Source organism: Podarcis tiliguerta (genome assembly GCF_965153285.1).
Source record: "Podarcis tiliguerta genome assembly, chromosome: 12".
NCBI lineage: Eukaryota > Metazoa > Chordata > Lepidosauria > Squamata > Lacertidae > Podarcis > Podarcis tiliguerta.
Window position 1 is genome coordinate 5861962 of NC_139545.1, and position 20947 is coordinate 5882908.

At 44.5% G+C, this 20947-nt stretch overlaps 1 protein-coding gene across 7 annotated transcripts in view; it reads left to right on the top strand.

Moving 5' to 3' along the window:
* Nucleotides 1-20947, top strand: part of AOAH (acyloxyacyl hydrolase) — a 94144-nt gene that overhangs the window by 25388 nt on the left and 47809 nt on the right. For all 7 annotated transcript variants that reach the window (XM_083407076.1, XM_083407080.1, XM_083407081.1 and 4 more), the window contains 4 exons: nt 3464-3530; nt 5977-6076; nt 12098-12154; nt 19544-19614. In XM_083407076.1, coding sequence (XP_083263202.1) covers nt 3464-3530; nt 5977-6076; nt 12098-12154; nt 19544-19614 — 295 coding nt within the window. The remainder of the gene's footprint in view (nt 1-3463; nt 3531-5976; nt 6077-12097; nt 12155-19543; nt 19615-20947) is intronic.

Genomic DNA, 20947 nt, shown 5'->3' on the forward strand with positions numbered 1-20947 from the left:
CCAGAGGAATCTCACGGGTGGTTCTTCCGTTCTTATGCTAATCTTCTCTTACTGCTACATCTCCTAAGCCAATCATAGTTTTTGAGGAGTGGCAGTTAGTCCTTTTGAATATTTATGAATAGGATTTGTTATGCCCATAAGAATTCTGCGCATTAAAAATTATTGTAGCCAGATGATATTTTATGTCTCCTTTCTCGATGTTGTGGCAAGAGAAGGAGCATGGCTAAGGGATGTGGGTGTGTTATAAATGCACAGCTCTCCGTCTATTGTTCTTTGTCGGAGGGCATGTTAGGGAATTGAACATCTCCAATAACTTGCCTTTTTGGCAAACCTTTCTAGCAGTGCTTTAAGGAACCCATTTTCTCCCCGCCTTCTCCTTAGCTTTATACTAGGAGAATGATAAGAACAAGGAATCTAGTGTTGGTCAAGGGCACAATTTTAATTGGCCAAATTAAATTTATGCAGATTAAGCATAATATGAAAAATGGACAGAGAGGAATTCTCTTGATAAGGAAGGACAATGAGATAGGCTAAAAGCTCAGTGGAAATACAGGTGACTCACCTCAGATCAGAAGGAACAACTGTGTGCTTTGAAGTTTCATGAAGAAATTGTATGACATGATTCTTTTCTTTCTTTAAAAGATGTTGTTCTTCTTAATTTTCTTCTTTTACATCTTGCCACCTTGCACCTAGAACATTCGCCGTGCCCTTTTAAAGCTACTGGGAATGTAGATTTTATAGCAGCTGTACTTGTACTTTTGTTCTTGTTTCTGTATTTGCATATTTACTGATCCAAAATACTTGTTGCATCTGAGAGGTGTACATCTGACTGTTTAAACCCATTTGTACCTATCTTTCTTTGCTTCCTTCAAAAATAGCCTCTGATATTCATTAACTTATGAACAGTGGTTTTTAGAGTGTCTTACAATTGGAACTGCAAAGTTTAGTTGGTAATCAGTGGGTTAATCAACTAAATATTTACGGTGGGGGCAAATTTTAATTGGTGAGGCCATGAATGAGTTTGAAGGGCACTTAAATATATACATTTGTGGATATATATCCTGGTTTCAGTGTGCTGCTTTTAATGTGGGGGCAAATTTTAATTAGTGAGGCCAAGAATGAGATTGAAGCACACTTTCGTTTGTTTTTAATTACCGTAGTTTTCGCTCCATAACACGCGTTTTTTTCCTCCTAGAAAGTAAGGGGAAATGTCTGTGCGTGTTATGGAGCGAAGGCTTCCCTCCTCCGTTGTTTCCAGGGGGAGAAGAGCCGCTGAATGGGGAGGAGAGAGGGACAGAGTGCCTGCTTCTTTAAAGGAGCAAAGCGGGAGGGGAGAGGAGCCGCTTACACGAGTGTAAGCAGCTCGTGTACGGTTGGCTCCTTTCAATCAAAAAGCAAGCAGGCTCTCTGTATCTCTCTCCTCCCACTTTGCTTTTCAGCTCGCTAAGGGCGGGAAGGAGGGAGAGAAGCAGAGCCTGCTTGCTTTAAAGGAGCCTACTGGACAGGAGCCGCTTCCACGAGTGTAAGTGGCTCCTGTCCGGTAGGCTCCTTTAAAGCAAGCAGGCTCTCTGTCCCTCCAGCAAAGTTTTTCAGCTCACTAAGGGGGGGGGGAGGGAGAGAAGTAGAGCCTGCTCCATGCGTGCTTCTTGTCCCTTGAGTGCTTTTCCTTCCCTCCCCACTTAAAACGTGGTTACAAAGCACAGATCCACATGGATCCTCAGGATTTTTGCACCGGGCCACCCCAAATTCACCATCAGATCACATAGCATGTCCATGGCTACAGTTTGCACCAAAAAAATCACGCACCCACTGTTGCCTGGGGCTGCAGTGGTGCAAAAACGTGGTTACAAACATGGATCCACATGGATCCTCAGGATTTTTGCATTGGGCTACCCCAAACTCACCGTCAGATCGCATGTCTGTGGCCACAGCATGAACCACAAAAATCATACATCCACTGTTTCGTTTAGAATATTTTTTTTCTTGTTTTCCTCCTCTAAAAACTACATGTGTGTTATGGTCGGGTGCATGTTATCGAGTGAAAAATACGGTATTATTTTGTCTTTGCGCTGTGTGATCTCAAGGGGAAAAGAATATATCAAAGATAACCTTTCTGTCTTTCACATGAGTGATAGCAACGAAATCATCTCAACAGAAAAGGCAGCTACATTAAGGCCTTACTAATCTGCAAATCTGTTTAAATGCAATTGTTTACATGATCACTCGGTTTAAAGGTAGCTAAATAGTCAACCAATAAATCGACAGCCAGTGGACAGCTTTAGTCCATTTATCCTCACAAAAATCTGTTGGGTGGCTTAGGCTACAAGATTCCTTGCTCAAGGCTGACCAGGGCTCAGCCACATTTGCACTTGTCCCGTTTTGAGAAAACATAGGTATGAGTAGTTTTCCACTTGCTCTGCTCCTTTCCCTCGGAAAGCCTGGTCCTTAGCTCTAAATCAAAGCAAACATCAATCTGAAGAAAATACGAATTGCCATTTGCTCTAACTGAGCACTGAAGACATACCACGCAAATATCCTGCTTTGAGCAGGACATTCTGGATTGACAGAAGCCGCCGCAGAAGCTTCCTGCAACAGCATAGCTGTCAACCTTCCATTTTTTTGCGGGAAATTCCCTTATTCCAGCGCCGTTTCCCACTGTTTCCCACTGCTATCCCAGATTGTTAAATATCCCGTAGACTGTCCCCAGGACAGGTGAGGCTGCTGATCCCTTATTTTCAAATCTGAAAGTTGACAGCTATGTGCAACAGGCCAGTGCTGAAAGTTGTATCAACGGAAGTATAGTGTCTTCTGATTGAGGGAAGTCATAGTCTTGCTCTATTCTGCCTTTGTCTGACCACACCTGGAGTCCTGTGTCCGGTTCTGGAAGCCACAATTTAAGAAGGCGTTTGACAAGGTAGAGTGTGTGCAGAGGAGGGTGACCAAGATAATCATGGGTCTGGAAGCCAAGCCATATGAGGGACAGTTGAGGGAATTTGGTATGTTTAGCCTGGCAAAGAGGAGATATGGTGGCCATCTTCAAATTTTTAAAGGGCTGCCACATGGAAGATGGAGCAAGCCTGCTTTCTCCTGCTCCGGAGGCTAGGACCCAGACCAATGGATTCAAGTTTTTAACTAAACAAGAAGAGCTTTCTGTTTAACAGTGGAATTGGCTCCCATGAGAGATGGCGGACTCTCCCAGCTTGGTGGTTTTTATGCAGATGTTGGATGGCCATATGTCATATATGATCTGGTTGAGATTCCTTCATTGCACGGAGTTGGACTAGATGACCCTCAGGATCTCTCCCAACTCTACAATCCTTTGATTCTATGAAACAGGATGCTGAACTAGAAAGACTCTTGCTCTGTCCCTGCAGGGAATCTCTTGGCTTCTTAATGGCACTTTGGTGTGTTCAAATAGTCTCTTAAGTATGTGCACTCACTTTTTGAATGTGTTGTTTTCCAGAAAAGTTGCACTTACAAGGAGCATGCATTCTGACCGCTGAAATATTTGGACCACATATAATTAAGTTGTGAGTATTAGCGCGTCATATAAATAAGTAAATATGTATGCTAAGTAGCCATTTTATACAGAGGCTAAAATATTCATTTCCAGTTGGTGCCTGACAGGTGTCCAGATTCATCCGTCATTTTATTTACGTTGTAAAGTTGCTCGTTGTTTACCCTTATTATACCTTTCAAAATCTTTCTGGGTGAGTCATTCTCCTTCACTTTTTAAAAAGGAACCATAATAATAGCATAAAAGGTAAAGGTAAAGGGACCCCTGACCGTTAGGTCCAGTCATGACCGACTCTGGGGTTGCGGCGCTCATCTTGCTTTATTGGCCGAGGGAACCAGCGTACAGTTTCTGGGTCATGTGGCCAGCATGACTAAGCCGTTTCTGGCGAACCAGAGCAGCGCACGGAAACGCTGTTTACCTTTCCTCCGGAGCAGTACCTATTTATCTACTTGCACTTTGACGTGCTTTCAAACTGCTAGGTTGGCAGGAGCAGGGACCGAGCAACAGGAGCTCACCCCGTCGTGGGGATTCGAACCGCCGACCTTCTGATTGGCAAGTCCTAGGCTCTGTGGTTTAACCCACAGCACCACCCGCGTCGCAGTAATGACATAGGTAAAGGGTAAAGGGACCCCTGACCATTAGGTCCAGTTGCAGATGACTCTGGGGTTGTGTCGCTCATCTCTCTTTATTGGCCGAGGGAGCCGGCGTACAGCTTCCGGGTCATGTGGCCAGCATGACTAAGCTGCTTCTGGCGAACCAGAGCAGAGCACGGAAACGCCGTTTACCTTTCCTCCGGAGCGGTACCTATTTATCTACTTGCACTTTGACATGCTTTCAAACTGCTAGGTTGGCAGGAGCTGGGACTGAGCAACGGGAGCTCACTGACCTTCTGAGCCCTAGGCTCTGTGGTTTAACCCACAGCGCCACCTGTGTGACATAACCAAGCTTAAATAAGGTTGCATCACACCAAGGAAGCCAATGATGTAGGGCAGAGGTTTTCAACCTTTTGAGCCCATGGCTCCCTTGACCAACTACATTCTTTCTGTGGCACCCCTGGGGGGCTCAGGAGCCCAGTTGGTCACCCCTTGCCTGCAGAGCTGGCAGCCTCTCATCCCTTTTCAAAAACCCTCGCTTGTGGAGTGTGTCCTCAACCTTCTCTCTGCTCCCCTCACCTTGGGAGTCCTCTGGGCAGCCGCAGATGCCGCCCCGGCCTCTGAGGTGCCCCTCTCTCTCGGCACCAAATAGAGGTGCCTCTTCAGGCTTCCCAAGCACCCCCAGGTGAGCTCTGGAGGCACCATTCACCTAGGGAGCTTGCAGCCAGGGCTGCTGCAGCAAACAGCTGTGCAAGCCTTTGGGAGGCAAAGACATGAGAGTGCATCAGAGGAGGGAAGCAAAGAGGGACAGAGGCTAGTGTTGCCCACAGCACCCCTGACCATCATTCAAGACACCCCAGGGCACCACAGCACACACTGGTTGAAAACCACTGTTGTAGGGGGGAGGACCTTAGAAATAGGGCCATAGGAACATAGGAAGCGGCCTTTTTCTGATTCAGAACTTTGGACGATCTAGCTCAGTATTATCTGCAGCGGCTGTCGGGCCCTCAAGGGTTTCAGACAAGAGTCTCTCTTAGTCCTACCTGGAGATGCCAAGGATCAAATCTGGAACTTTCTGCATGAAAAAGCAACTGCTCTGCTGCTAAACTACGCCCTTCCCCAGATATGTGCATGTGTGCAATACCTAACACATATTTGAGGATCCTCTGTGTTGCACCAAAATATAAGAGGATGTTTGTGTAACACAGCTCTGTGCTCTCTCGTTTGACAGTGGAGTTGCTTAGTAATTATTGGTCTGCTGGTGAACGTAAATTGAACTGTTCTAGCTAACCTAGCTTGCAGTTAATGTAATTTTCTTCTTGTTTCCAATTTCTGACCTTAATCCCAGCATTTCAGAGCCTTGCAAGCTAATGTAACCTCCTTTCAGGTTAGTGTTGGTGAAGTGAAAGCTTGGTGATTATGTAATTATATATCTTTTGAGTACATAACCTAAAAATGCAGCAGTTCTTCTATGATCAAGTAATTCAGTAATATCATATTGATTAATATAGCACACATTCAACAGCAAGTCTGACCAAGACTTGGTAAAAGTCAAGAGGATCACTGAGATCCACCAATATGAAAATCAGTGGTACACTTTTAGTCTTTGTCTTTCCTGTAATTTGCTAAAATAGGGACAGCCATTCTGATGTTTCATTTATCCACTGCTGCAAAAAGGTTTAGAATCTAGGGCTGAAAATAATCACAACCCAGTCCAAATCACCGAGCTATGCTCAAACGTGCCTATATTAAAATGGATCATAAATTGTTTTTGTTTTTTTAAGATTTACATTTCCACTGAAGGAGCTGGTATTTAGTCAAAAGAACCTAACTGAGTCTTTGCTTTTTGGCATCATTTCCTTTCAGGATGGAGCACAAAATGAATCCAGATGTGGTGTGCCATTCCATTGGCTTGTGCAAACAAAAGCCAGGTCAACCATTTTGTCACCTGTACCCCCCTCCTAAGGTGAGTTCTGCTGGGAAATGAAAAGCCATCTTTAAATTTCTTGTTCATAAGAGTCTATCCAAGAAAGAGGGCATCACTCTTTCAGTCTCAGAACCACTGATACATCAGTGAACAACTTTTAATCTGAATGAAGCATTGGTAGGTTAAGCCAATGGTCAAATGCGTTAAAGATTGCACCTGTCACTTGGTAGCTTTCTTCATGCTTGTACTTTACCTTTCTTGCATCCCTTTTTGTTCATTCATTCATTCATTCCATTTCCCCCCTTACTTTTCTTCCAAGAAGCTCAGCTCAGCAAAGTCCCATGCCTCCCTCCATTTAATCTTCACAACACCCTGTGATGTAGATTAGGCTAGGAGATAGTGATTGGCTGAAAGTCACTCCCAGCAATGGTTGGACTAGCAAATACCATTCTATTTCTAGAACAGCATAACTGTTAAATTTATAGCGATTCACATATCAGTTCTATTTAATGGCATTTCTACTGGAGAAGAGATAGAATAGCTTTCCATATCTTTGAAAGCACAGACTCTTCTGAGATCAGCAAAGATGCAGCGGATGCAAGGATCTTTGTTGTGTAGACTCTGAATTCAGACCTGGGTTCCCAGTTCTTTGGGAAGACTTTCTTTGTGCCCACAGTGGGGTGATGGGGGAAGAAGTGTTAGGATATTTCCGTTCCACCTTAAAAGGGAGCAGGATGTTTGTGTCACAGCCTGCGCATTTCCTGTTTCACAGGATGTTTCTGTTGTGTCTTTGCTTTCGTTTCTCTCTCTCTGCCGGAGACATCTGAAGCAGGCAGTCATGTTTTTCTTTGTTCTGATCAACGCTGAATAAACTTCTAAATAATGCTCTCCTGGGTGCATCTTTCGCTGTGCATTATCTGCTGATAGAGCGTGCATCAGTTCTGGAATGTGGCAAGCTATTTCTGGAGCTCATGTCGCTAATTGCTGATACTGCGTGTCTACGGGAGATCGATGGACGTCCGGAGACGACGTGGAGTTATGATGGACTTTGTCTCCCTGGCAGTATCCCAACATGAAGAACCATATGCAACCAGTGATATAGCCTGACCTCTCTGCGTCTCTCCCAGCCAGTCTGCAAACTGTCAATATGGTGGTGGCCAGTGCTATTTTTCTAGAAAAAGAGGTGCCAGAATTCCCCATGGGCACCTCCCTCGTTCCCTTAGAATGGTAATGGCACCCACCCGAAAGGTGCCAGAACTGAGTTCTGGGGAGTTCCAGCTGAAAAAGCTATATTAGATGCCTTAAAAAAGAAAAAAGAGAAAGAGGAACTCAGTCCACTGAGGGGAGGTCAATCTACAACTGCTAGTCATGACTGCTAAGTGGAATCTCCTTGTTCCAAGGCAATATACCGTATTTTTCGCTCTATAAGACGCATCAGACCATAAGACATACATAGTTTTTGGAGGAGGAAAACAAGAAAAAAAAATTCTGAATCCCAGAAGCCAGAACAGCAAGAGGGATCACTGTGCAGTGAAAGCAGCAATCCCTCTTGCTGTTCTGGCTTCTGGGATAGCTGCGCAGCCTGCATTCGCTCCATAAGACGCACACACATTTCCCCTTACTTTTTAGGAGAGAAAAAGTGAGTCTTATAGAGCAAAAAATACGGTACTTCCATTTCAGAGCTGTTGGGGAATGCTATAGGGTAAAGCAGTGTCCCTTTTGTGAGACTCCCAGAGGCAACTGGCTAGATGTTTTAAAATGCAAAAGCATGATCTTTGATCCAAGGCAACAAGGCAATTTTTAATATTCTTTAAAATAGCTTGGTTTGCTCTTTGTAGTGGAATTAAACCTCTGTGGCTCATGGGCATGTTAATAAAATATTCAGAATGGATGTAGGTACCATTGAAATAACGATCACACCACAAGAGTTGCAGTGTCTGATTCATGGGGAGAGCTCCAGGCATTTGTGCAGTCTCTTTGCAGCCGCTGAGAAGCTCGGCATTTCTTAGGGCCTGCCATTCCGGCCATCCAAATGACTAGGCATACTGAGCACTCAAGCAGAAAGGGAACTTTTGTTTCCCTGCCTTCCCTTCTGGCGAGAGATATTTCACTTGCTTCGTGGTTCGTTCTCAGGCTGCAGTGTGGCATTTGACAGAATCGGACGTTACACAGGGGCAGCAAACGTTGAACAGAATAACATATAGCACCTTCCCCCAAAAAGCGGTAGATAGTTTTCTATACAAATCTGCTTTGCTTGTAACCAGCTGCCTGTGTCATGGCCTAGAAGGCAAAACCTTATCATGCACCTACTGAGATCATGCCATCAAACATGCCATCAAACAGTGACTAGTGGGGTGCCACAGGGTTCTGTCTTGGGCCCGGTCTTATTCAACATCTTTATCAACGACTTGGATGATGGACTCAAGGTCATCCTGATCAAATTTGCAGATGACACCAAACTGGGAGGGGTGGCTAACACCCCAGAGGACAGGATCACACTTCAAAACGACCTTGACAGATTAGAGAACTGGGCCAAAACAAACAAGATGAATTTTAACAGGGAGAAATTTAAAGTATTGCACTTGGGCAAAAAAAGTGAGAGGCACAAATACAAGATGGGTGACACCTGGCTTGAGAGCAGTACATGTGAAAAGGATCTAGGAGTCTTGGTTGACCACAAACTTGACATGAGCCAATAGTGTGACGCGGCAGCTAAAAAAGCCAATGCAATTCTGGGCTGCATCAATAGGAGTATAGCATCTAGATCAAGGGAAGTAATAGTGCCACTGTATTCTGCTCTGGTCAGCCCTCACCTGGAGTACTGTGTCCAGTTCTGGGCACCACAGTTCAAGAAGGACACTGACAAACTGGAACGTGTCCAGAAGAGGGCAACCAAAATGGTCAAAGGCCTGGAAACGATGCCTTATGAGGATCGGCTAAGGGAGCTGGGCATGTTTAGCCTGGAGAAGAGGAGGTTAAGGGGTGATATGATAGCCATGTTCAAATATATAAAAGGATGTCACATAGAGGAGGGAGAAAGGTTGTTTTCTGCTGCTCCAGAGAAGCGGACACGGAGCAATGGGTCCAAACTACAAGAAAGAAGATTCCACCTAAACATTAGGAAGAACTTCCTGACAGTAAGAGCTGTTCTTGTTATTGGTCAGTTACGCATCCATTTTGGCCTGGTCTCTTCTCTGAAATAGCTTGACATCATAGTTTCCAACTGCCCCGGAAATGCCAAGACTGTCAAAACCCTAAAGCTATTGCGGCTTCTTGCTTTGTCATGCTGAGCCCCGAATTCCCATCCTTGTTGAGGAACGCTAACTGGAAATAGCTTCACGTTGGGAGAAGAGGTGGGAATAGAGAGCTGCCGACTGAGGCCACCTTCTCCTCCTCTCTAACACCTCCTTTGCCACCATTCCTGGGAGTCAGAGGGAAGAGTCTTGTGCCGGGTCCGAGGGGTGGAGCCAGGCCAGCCAGCCCACTGGTAGAGTAGCAACAGGATGCCACGGGAGGCTGCAACTCTCTGGTGTGGCAGGCCCCTAGCCACTCACCCAGTTGGCCATGCCAAATAAAAACAAGAAGGAGAAAGAGAACCCCGTATTCCACTAGTTTCATTCAAAAAGTGGTCTTCAGCCTCTCAGCGCTTTGGATTGAACGCTAGCAATTACATTCTTCTTCTGTATTATAGAAGGCCATAGTAAACAAACAGATGGTCCTTCTTTAATTATTTCCATTAGGCAGAGTGCGCATAAATGCTTATGATTATTCATTTATTTAGATTTCTAACCCACTCTTCATTAAAAAATAATCTCAGAGCAGGGTACGATATAATAAAGCTAATGCATAATAAAATATAAGTTGTGTGAAACAAAACACCATCGGCATCGTATGATGCTGTGTTATATGTTATATAATAATAGTATGATTTTCCCCCACTATTAATCGCTCTTTATCATCTTATTCTCCATAAAGCTGTTTCTTGGAGAAGCTCCACAAAAACGTCATGAAGTACTTTGCACTTCCCAACAACCAAAATGGCAACAACTAAAAAGCAACTCCAGTTGGCTCCTTATTACATTTTTCCAGTCTAATGTGATTAGGCTGATGCAGAACTAAAACCAAATCATTATCCTTACTTTAATACTTTCTTGTAAGTGGCCCATTACCAGTGCCATCTTAATTAGTAGGACGGTGTGACGGACAGCAGAGTCTGGTGCTGCAGTGCCTCTGAATCCCACCAGAGGGCTGAAGCCTCTCTCTGATTGGCTACCAGAAGGGGGTGGAGCCAGCACTTTGGGAGGGCGAATAAAAGGAATTGTACTTTGTGAGGAATAGAACTCTCAGCACCCATAAACCCTTAAGGAACTACATTTCCCAGGGTTCTTTGGGGGAAGCCATGACTGTTTAAGTGCTATGATACCTCTTTAAACATATGGCACAGATGGGGCCAAAGATTAGAATCTACCTTTCCATAATTAAAACCAAATTTTGGCTGAGACTTTTTGGAAGCACGTAAAAGAATAAAGTAAAGAGTATTGACAGGTACTTGCTGTTGCACAGGACCAGGCCATGCGTGAGCAAGTTGCTGGATGAAATCACAATGTGGTTTCAAGATCCCTGTGGACTCCGTGCAGGGCAGTTCTTACAGATCAGTGGAGCTGTTGACAAGTACCTAGAGATGTCTGCAGATTAAAAATGAGTCCCCTTGCCCACTCCAGTTAAATCCAGGTGGCCTGCTGTGTAAGCTGTGCTTTAAAGGTAAAGGTAAAGGTACCCCTGCCTGTACGGGCCAGTCTTGACAGACTATAGGGTTGTGCGCCCATCTCACTCAAGAGGCCGGGGGCCAGCGCTGTCCGGAGACACTTCCGGGTCACGTGGCCAGCGTGACATCGCTGCTCTGGCGAGGCAGAGCCGCACACGGAAACGGCGTTTACCTTCCCGCTAGTAAGCGGTCCCTATTTATCTACTTGCACCCGGGAGTGTTTTCGGACTGCTAGGTTGGCAGGCGCTGGGACCGAAGGACGGGAGCGCACTCCGCTGCGGGGATTCGAACCGCCGACCTTTCGATCGGCAAGCCCTAGGCGCTGAGGCTTTTACCCACAGCGCCACCCGCGTCCCCAAGCTGTGCTTTACTATTCTTATTTTTCCAGTTTGGAGCAGATCCAGTGAGTGTTGATGAAGATTCTGATTCCTACATTGAACACTCCATAGGTTCTTTCATTTTAATGCATGGAGATATTGTCCCCGTGTAGGAAAAGTGGAGGTGAAAGTGAATTTAATTTATAGTTCCTTACCTCCTTGGGGAAATGGACAAGCTTTTTACTGCAGCTGTAGCCTGTGATACCTCACCGTGGGAGGGTTGGGGAGCTTGTTACCCTCATGGGTAGGCAAACTAAGGCCCCAGGGGCCGGATCCGGCCCAATCGCCTTCTAAATCCGGCCTGCGGACGGTCCAGGAATCAGCGTGTTTTTACATGAGTAGAATGTGTCCTTTTATTTAAAATGCATCTCTGGGTTATTTGTGGGGCATAGGAATCCATTCATTCATTTATTTTTCAAAATATAGTCCGGCCCCCCCACAAGGTCTGAGGGACAGTGGACCGGCCCCCTGCTGAAAAAGTTTACTGATGGGAAGTGTCCAAAAACATCTAGCAGACCAGAGGTTCCCCAATTCTCTGGTATAAGGGATTCTGTCTCACTGAGCATACTTCCACAAATTCCCGTAAGCGCACTCCAAAATCTAATCTCTGAATACCACCCAACAGAAGTTTGTTTTCTGTGGCTAGCAAAGCTTACTTCGGATATGAACCGTCAGCCTTAAGCAGATTTATATTCCCTAGCATGGACAAAAAAAAAAGGGCTTGCAGAGAAATAAATGAACATTTAGAAATGGAACGTGATTGGAAGGTAATCAAATAATTGATGGTGGATCCAGAAAGAGATAATTGATTGTGCCCTTGCAGACACATTCTTTATTCCCTGCCCAGCTAAGCCTCAAAAGGTAGGAATTTTCAGAGTGTCAATAGGAATAATATGCTGCTTTCTTTTTCTGTTTTAGATGGGCTTCAGTGTGGCTATAAAGGAATCAGAAAGTATGGTTGCAAATCAGCTCAAGGTAAGGAAGGCTGTTTTCACCATGATTGTGCCTAATCAGAACTGGTTAAGTCTGAAGCCGGATGAATATAAAATATTCAGAAATGTCCCTGAATAAACATTAAGCATTGTGGAAAGCCTTGCTTTTACTGCTGTGTGAAGAAAAATGTAACCATTAAGGATAAAGGAATAACAACAAAAAAAGATATTGAAATGGGGACCCAAGATAAAAATATATATCAAACACAAAAGAGATGTCTAGGTGTCGGGGGAGTTAATTATAGGAACTTCAAATGTTCTACTGAAAGATTCTCAGGTAGAAATTGTCAATTACAGACATTTATCCCTGGCAAGGATCCATTGCTCTGCACTTGCTATCCCCCTCCTTTTCTCTTTGACAGTATGTAAAGAATAGTGGTTTTCCAGTTTAACATCACGCCTAAAATCTTAAATCCCAAATGTTCCTTCCCTTGGGAGAAGAGCTGCGTTCTTCCTTCCAATTTATATATGTTTGTTTATTTATTTTGCTATGGCCTAAGTTTTAGCTCAATGGAGAAAAATTGCCTTCACCTTTTTGGATTTGACCAATTCTGACACAACATTGCTGAGATAGGTGGACCAGTGGTATTTTTTTATTTTATTTTATTTTGTTCTATTTATTATCTATCTATCTATCTATCTATCTATCTATCTATCTATTTAACTTCCATATCTCCCATTGTCAGAAAAGGGGGAGAAGTTTATGACATAGACCACCACAAAGTCAATACAAAACATGATATATGTCCAATAAAAGAATCAAAACAGCTATATAAATGCAATTATAAGCAGAGGAAATAGATAACAGCAGTGGTATAATACAATATGGCATGACTGCACTGGTTGCCAATTAGTTTTCGTGCCCAATTCAGAGTGGTGGTTTTGACCTAAAAAGCCTTAAACACCACAGGACTGCAGTTCTTCAAGAATCGCCTCTTCCCCGTATGAACCAACCGGGACCCTGCAATCATAATCTGAGGACCTTCTTTGTGTGCCTCCTCTACCAGAGACCCGGAAGGTGGGAAAAACATGACTGGGACTTTTCTGTGGTGGCTCCTGTTCGTGCAATGCTCTCCCCAGGGAGGCTCATCAGGGGCATCATAAATAAATGCAAATTCTCATAATAGCAGCAATATAAAAAATAGGGGGGGACACGAGTGGTCTAAACCACTGAGCCTTGGGCTTGCCAATCAGAAGGTCGATGGTTCGAATCCCTGTGACAGGGTGAGCTCTCGTTGCTCGGTCCCAGCTCCTGCCAACCTAGCTGTTTGAAAGCACGTCAGAGTGCAAGTAGATAAATAGGTACCGCTCTGGCGGGAAGGTAAATGGCGTTTCCGTGCGCTGCTTTGGTTCGCCAGAAGCGGCTTAGTCATGCTAGCCACATGACCCGGAAGCTGTCTGTGGACAAACACCGGCTCCCTCGGCCAGTAAAGTGAGATAAGCGTGCAACCCCAGAGTCGTCTGCGACTGGACCTAACGGTCAGGGGTACCTTTACCTTTAAAAAATAAGGGAGGGAAAGATCAGCAGCAGGGTATGTAAAATACAAAAAAACAAAATAAAAAACAAAGAATCTTCACTCTGTTGCCGGAAAAATCCGAGGGCTCCCTTGGACAAAAAGTAAAGACACCAACCAGAGTAAATTGGAGCAAATCAGCAGCCTGTAGGCTTGGCCTTTATTGAACTGTTGCAACAGGGTGTTCCCCTCACTCGCAGGAGAGAGGAAAAGACACAGAAAATGGTGTGCAAGACCTTATAAAAACTTTTGAAATTCCCATCCTCTAGGTCAAGCCCACCCCCAGAAACATCATGCATACATTACAGAAAGGAGGGGTTGAGGGAGGAGTTGTGGTGGTAACCTGAGTGTCCTGTCACCTGGCTGGTTCCCTTCTACCCCTCCCCATGAGTCATTCTCCGAAGACAAAAGGTAGTCGCAGTTTCCTGCCCCCTGAGGGAAGATCCGATCACTGTCCTCTGCCGAATCCACTCCCATATGCAAGTTCTTTGTGATCCTGATTGTCCTCTGTCTGGGATCATCAGGGTTGGCATAGCAACTGGGCAGGGCTCCTGTGGATGTGCTGGGATGGTGAAGGGATTATCAAATCTTCCCCATTCTGTAGTCTTTCCCTCATGGGGTAAAATAAAAGTGGAACAGTGCAAATCTGATGTATGGTTGATTTTCTATGAATTTATAACAGAAGTGTAGCGTATGTAGTGTGTGAGTGTGTGTGAAGTTTGTACAAACTGAATGATGGGGGGGGGGGTGTTTCCTGCTACAACTCTAACCAAAAATAGCTCTAAATCATGGCACCAACACAGAAAATGTCTGACCCTCCCAGCTCTCACCTGAGACCTTTCTGTCCCTTCCCAGTTTCTCCACCATGGGAGCATTTTCCTGTGCTGCTCAATTTCTACATTACTTTCCCATGCTTAGGCATTCACTACTGCCTTTAAAATGGAGATGAGGGTGTAATACATTGCATGGGAAGATGCTGTTTGAACTCCAGGTATGCTGATCTCATGTTACCTAGTAGCATAGGAGGAAAGCAAATCCATTTGCCTTCGGGCTAGATATACTTTCACTTTTATGTTTCAGCTGAGCTGTATGGTTTGCTCCCTGTTTTCTGTGGGTATTTGATTGCAGTGCAAATGGCTTTCTTTCCTTTCTTTTTCTGCTGTTTGCAAAGGAATTATGATATTGCTTCTTCCCAGGTTAATGCTGTGAAGCTGGTCGCGGATGTAAAAATGTAGATTTCTAATTAATCCCTAGGTTAATGCTGAACAGTGATGCCAGGGCAATAAACAACACCCTGTAAATAAGCATTTTCAACTCAAGTTTAGAAGCAGCTGGAGGCATGTGAGCATCTTCAGATAATTATTACCTGCTCTGCTGCCATAAATTGCTTGGAGGGAGAGGGATGAAACAGGAACGCAGCAGAAGTTGCACATCCAAAGCTGGGGCCCCGTCTGCACTATAAATTGAAAGCAGTTTCATACCACCTTAAACAGTCATGGTATCCCCCAGAGAATCCTGGGAATGCTTGTGTTCAGAAGTCTTAAAGGTAAAGGGTAAAGGGACCCCTGACCATTAGGTCCAGTCGTGACCAACTCTGGGGTTGCAGCGCTCATCTCGCTTTATTGGCCGAGGGAGCCGGCGTACAGCTTCCGGGTTATGTGGCTAGCATGACTAAGCCGCTTCTGGCGAACAAGAGCAGCGCACGGAAACGCCATTTACCTTCCCGCCGGAGCAGCACCTATTTATCTACTTGCACTTTTGACGTGCTTTAGAACTGCTAGGTTGGCAGGAGCAGAGGCCAAGGACGGGAGCTCACCCCGTCACGGGGATTCGACCCACTGACCTTCTGATCGGCAAATCCTAGACTCTGTGGTTTAACCCACAGCGCCACCCACGTCCTGAGAATGCTTGTGCTCAGAAGTCTTGGGAGACCCCTAGTCCCCCAAGGAGCTACAATTCCCAGAATTCCCCAGGGAAGGTTATTGACTACTAAATCTACTCTGATAATTGTAGCTGTGTGAAGGGAATAGGGGTTCCCTAACAACTCTCCGCACCCTTAGAAACCACAATTTCCTTTGGGGAAAGCGGTATGACGCTGTTTTGGCTGTATAATGCAGATGGGGCCTTAGTATCTTTTCAGATGATACCTTTATACTGCAGGACTTGCCATCTGCAGATTCGGCTCAAAAGGACCCTGTCCAAGAGCAGGGGAGCTACTGGCAGTCAGTGTAGGCAATACTGAGCTCGATAAGGCAAGTTTATGTTACATCAATGGTGAGGTCGTGTGACTAAGGACCAGAACTGTTGCTTCCAGAGCTTGACATGGAAGCTGCTATGTGACTTTCCAACATGTCATCTTTTGAAGCACCAGAACCGTGGACGCTCTTTTGCAACATGGTCAGAGGGGGCCTCATCTTTTCTCATGGCAGACACTTTGCCTTTTGAGCAAATGAAGATAAAGCTTTCCCCCCCCGTTTTTTCAGCCCATGCAGAAGAAGCTCTGCCTGTGGGGCCGCTTAAATTTAGACAGAGAGCTGAACTAGCATGAGCTGGATTTGAATCCTTGCTCAGGTCTGAAACAGCCACGCGGAGAAGAGATCAGGGGCACAGAGAGTAGCAACATCCAGAACACTCCAAGGCCCGGTTTTAAGGAAAGCTCCAACCAGGGCTCCTGCAAAACGCAGGTCAAGGAGTAGTTGCAGTAAACCAAGGTTTCAGTAGACATTTCCCCAGCAACGCTGGTGGCATTTTGGGATGTGTGGGAGGGGAGTAGACTAGCAGGGGTGCCTGTCAAAAATGTGAAGTGTTTGATGTTAATGCAACTTTGAGAAGTAGATTTTTAATCTACTTAAAAATTCCAAGCCGAAAAAGGGAAACTTTTTTAATGCTACTTACAGATAGGTTTAGACATAAGTATGTCAGCGAATGTGGGGCGGGCGGGGGGGGAGAGATGCAGCGCTTTATATTTATTCAAAGTGGGAGTTTCTCCTCCCGCACAGTTTCCAGATTGGCTTGTCTTCCTATCTGAGCTGCCTTTAATTTCAAAGGATTCATAGCACAAATGCAAAATGTCACGACTCAGTCTGAAGCTGAAAAGCGAGTAAGTTTTCATGTTCCAAAAATCCACAGCCGCCCAGAGGGCTTTAAGAATATATCCTAGAGGTTATGTTCACACGAGCAGGGAAAATAGTGGGTATAGCCAGGGGGTGGGTGGGCTGTGCCTCCTAATCAAGTAAATAAATAAAAATACTTCACGGACCAATTGTGTAAGATAACTCGGGGCTGCCCCCCCCCCAAACATGAATCCTGGCTACGCCTATGTGTTCCATAAAAAAAAACACATATACATAAATACAAATTACTGTAATGAAAAATCATGCCTACATATTCTGGTCGTAGCACAAGTCTCAGAATGTACTGTGTTGTAATAGTTGAAGGGTTATATGAAGACAGCCAATGAATGACCAAAAAAAAAAGGTTACATGGTGCTTTGCTATGGTAACTGAGTATAGGAGTAATTTTTTGTGCCTTTTGTGTTCAATCCCATAGAAAGGGAATATATAAGCCATATGGGATTTTTCTCTTTCCTTTGTAATCATAGTTATCTGAGTGTATGGTCTGGAACTTCCACTCAATAATGCTGGTTCCTCTGTCAGGTTATCAGGGCAAATGTTCCTGTCTCATTTTTTCACGGCTAACCTAGTGCCAAGTGAATAGTTCACAGTTCTTCCGTGCTCCTCATATGCTTCAAAATCATGAAATGCAGCAAATGGACAAAGGGCCATTATTCATTTAACATGACAAATTATATGGTTCTAGCCTGGAGCTTATCACAGTGGTCCCAGATATTGAAATGATCGGCTCTTCAGATGATTGAATACATGTACCATGGATTTATTTGAGGGTGGATGCCCAAATGATGGACATTCATAAAAATTTATGGCATGCGTACCTGCATACAACCCCACCAGCAATGAAAACCTCATAGCTTGAGGGCAGTTCATGCCTTTAATATCCTAGTGATGAATTTCAACAGATGAATTTATTGTTTTCATATACAAGATGAAATTCACTGTTTATCAAATCACATTTTAAATAAGAAAGCCTCTTATTTCAATGACAGCATTTCCCATCGAGGGAAATAAATATTTTTCTCCTCTCTTAATATTTTAATATGAGGGACGTGGGTGGCGCTGTGGGTAAAACCTCAGCGCCTAGGACTTGCCGATCGCATGGTCGGCGGTTCGAATCCCCGCGGCGGGGTGAGCTCCCGTCGTTCGGTCCCAGCTCCTGCCCACCTAGCAGTTCGAAAGCACCCTTAAGTGCAAGTAGATAAATAGGTACCGCTTTATAGCGGGAAGGTAAACGGCGTTTCCGTGTGCTGCTCTGGTGCCAGTTCGCCAGAGCAGCTTCGTCACGCTGGCCACGTGACCCGGAAGTGTCTGCGGACAGCGCTGGCTCCCGGCCTCTAGAGTGAGATGAGCGCACAACCCTAGAGTCTGTCAAGTCTGGCCCTTTACCTTTACTTTTTTCATATTTTAAAGGTAGAGTTGTTGTGCTTTTGAATATGAATGTTGACGTTGGTCAAGCTGAAATTTCAGTCACGCATAGCCCCCACCACCAAGGTGGTTTTAAACATTTGTGCTGAGAAGGTTTTTGTTCCCTCCCTCCTCTTGGATCTAAGGCCTGCTAAGCTTGCCAACTCTGGAAGGCTCTGAGACGCTCTCCTGAGATCATACGAGTTCCTGCAAGATCTTGTGCAAGTATCACAAACCTTCCAGGGCCAGTGCAGCAAGCAGGCCTTGTCCAGCAAGGAAGGCTGGGAGCACAAAAGCTCTTTTCTTAAACCACAGAGCCTAGGACTTGCCAATCAAAAGGTCGGCGGTTTGAATCCCTGCAACGGGGTGAGTTCCCGTTGCTCGGTCTCTGCTCCTGCCAACCTAGCAATTTGAAAGCACGTCAAAGTGCAAGTCGATAAATAGGTACCGCTCCGGCGGGAAGGTAAACGGCGTTTCCGTGCACTGCTCTGGTTCACCAGAAGTGGCTTAGTCATGTTGGCTACATGATCCGGAAGCTGTACGCCGGTTCCCTCAGCCAGTAAAGAGAGATGAGCGCCGCGACCACAGAGTCGGCCACGACTGGACCCAGTGGTCAGGGGTCCCTTTACCTTTCACCCAAGCAGATAGTGCAAAAAGACCAGGGTGCTGGTTTGGCATGCTGGCTCTGGGAGTGCTAAACATGATTTTATTGTATACACATTACCCTTGGAACCAACCCCCCATAAGATGAGGGATTACTGTATGGCATCTTATAAAAAAAGTCTTTGTCTAGAAATAAAAACCAGGGGTTTTTGTGTGTGTTTTTTTTACTGCAACAATTCATGTTCCTCTTCTTGGTAACATCCTCAGTCCATCCTGTAGGTCTGCTGTGTTTGTCACATATGGGTTAATGTACGGTATTGCTTATTTTCAGCATAGCTCTTAGGGGCCTCCTATTTTTTCTTCCCTTCTCGGCCCATATCAGGATTATTTCTGCTCTCCCCTTCACCTGGACTAGTTAAAGGGGCCAGTAGGAACCTTTTCTTTCATGCAAGTGAACATGTTCCTTTGAAATCACTGTGTTCCTCTCCTGTTCCTTAGTTGTTCTTGTGTGACTATACAGTTACTTGCTCAAGCACGGGTTCAACTGGAGCAAGGGGCTTGTCTCTCCCCCAAAGTATCCTCTAAGGTGTTTTTTTTTAGAGACTTCCTGCCAGTGGTGAGATGGGCAGAGACAAACCCACATTCTGGATCCCCGTTCTCCCCTACAGGGAAGGAACTAATCATGCTAAGTTCCAGTGTTTGCTTTTCTCCTCCTAGGAAAACATTCATCGGTTATCAGGCGTGTGCTCAGTTCCTTTTCTGAAGCAGCTGTGTGAGAAAATCCAATCGTATGTATTATTTTCTTTTTTTAAAAATAAATAAATCTTTATGCTACCCATTGATTAAAATATATTTTTAGTTTACTGCAGAAGGTAGATATCACACACACACACACAAAACACCGCTTCTCAAACAGCATAACTCCTCCCCATTATATTCTCTGAGAAAGGAGATATAATCTGCCGGATAATGTTGGTGCCACAAGAGCCCTTTGAACACTTACAGATCAAAATGCTGTATTCATAGATATGTTGTCATGTGTTCTCCATGTGCTGATGTTAATGCACTTTTAAATCTTGCTGGCCATGTTGGCTTTGTGACTCAGTTCCACTATATACGTAGAAGGCCTAGAAGATGGAAATGTGTTAATAGCCACTTAGCACACAGGTTATAAAAAAACATGTGTGCTGGTGCTTTTTGAAAAGCGCCAGCTTTTCAGCAGGGTAAGATTTATGCAAAATTTGTGTAATGTCACATTTCGTGAAAACGTCACTGACGTATTAAAGATGCTAATGGCAGCACTACGAAAGAGTAACTGATATTATCAAGGATGGATGCAATAAGTATAGTGTGAGTTAGAGGCAATGTCTGGGTACTTTGCAGTGGGGACGAACAGCCCTTTTTACATCGAGGGCCACATTCTTTTGGGGGTAGTCTCTCAGGGGCCACTTCCCAATTGCAGGTGGAGCCAAAGTCAAAGAGAGGCAAAGGGATTATCCAGAATCATTTCAACCCTGCTTCAGTTTTCACTATTGGAAATTGGATTAGAATTTCCAGTCTTTTTTTTTTTTAATAATAATTTTTATTAAGGCTTTTACATAAAGAAAAGGAAAAAAGAGAAAAGAACAGTGCAAAAATACAAAAAAAGATATAAAAACAAAAGAAATACAAATAAAAACAATTCCATTTTCATAGAATTCCTTGCATTTACTTATTTCCCAGACTTCCTCACACCTCCCCTCACTGTATTCCAGGTTAGAAATTTAATCAGCAAATCCCTTCCCTCTATCTTATCTTAGTCTTTATCTTAATATTTTAGTATATCTTAATCTTTATCTTGATTCAGATTTTTCATACTTAACCGCATTGTTGCTAATAACCCATTAACCTCCATCCGATGTCATTCTAACATTCATTAATCTTATAATATTTCTGTAAATAGTCTTTAAATTTCTTCCAATCTTCTTCCACCGTCTCTTCTCCCTGGCCTCAGATTCTGCCAGTCATTGTTGCCAATTCCATATAGTCCATCACCTTCATCTGCCATTCTTCCAGAGTAGGTAGTTCTTGTGTCTTCCAATTTCCAGTCTTGTGTCAGTCTATTCAGAAGTAGGTCCCACT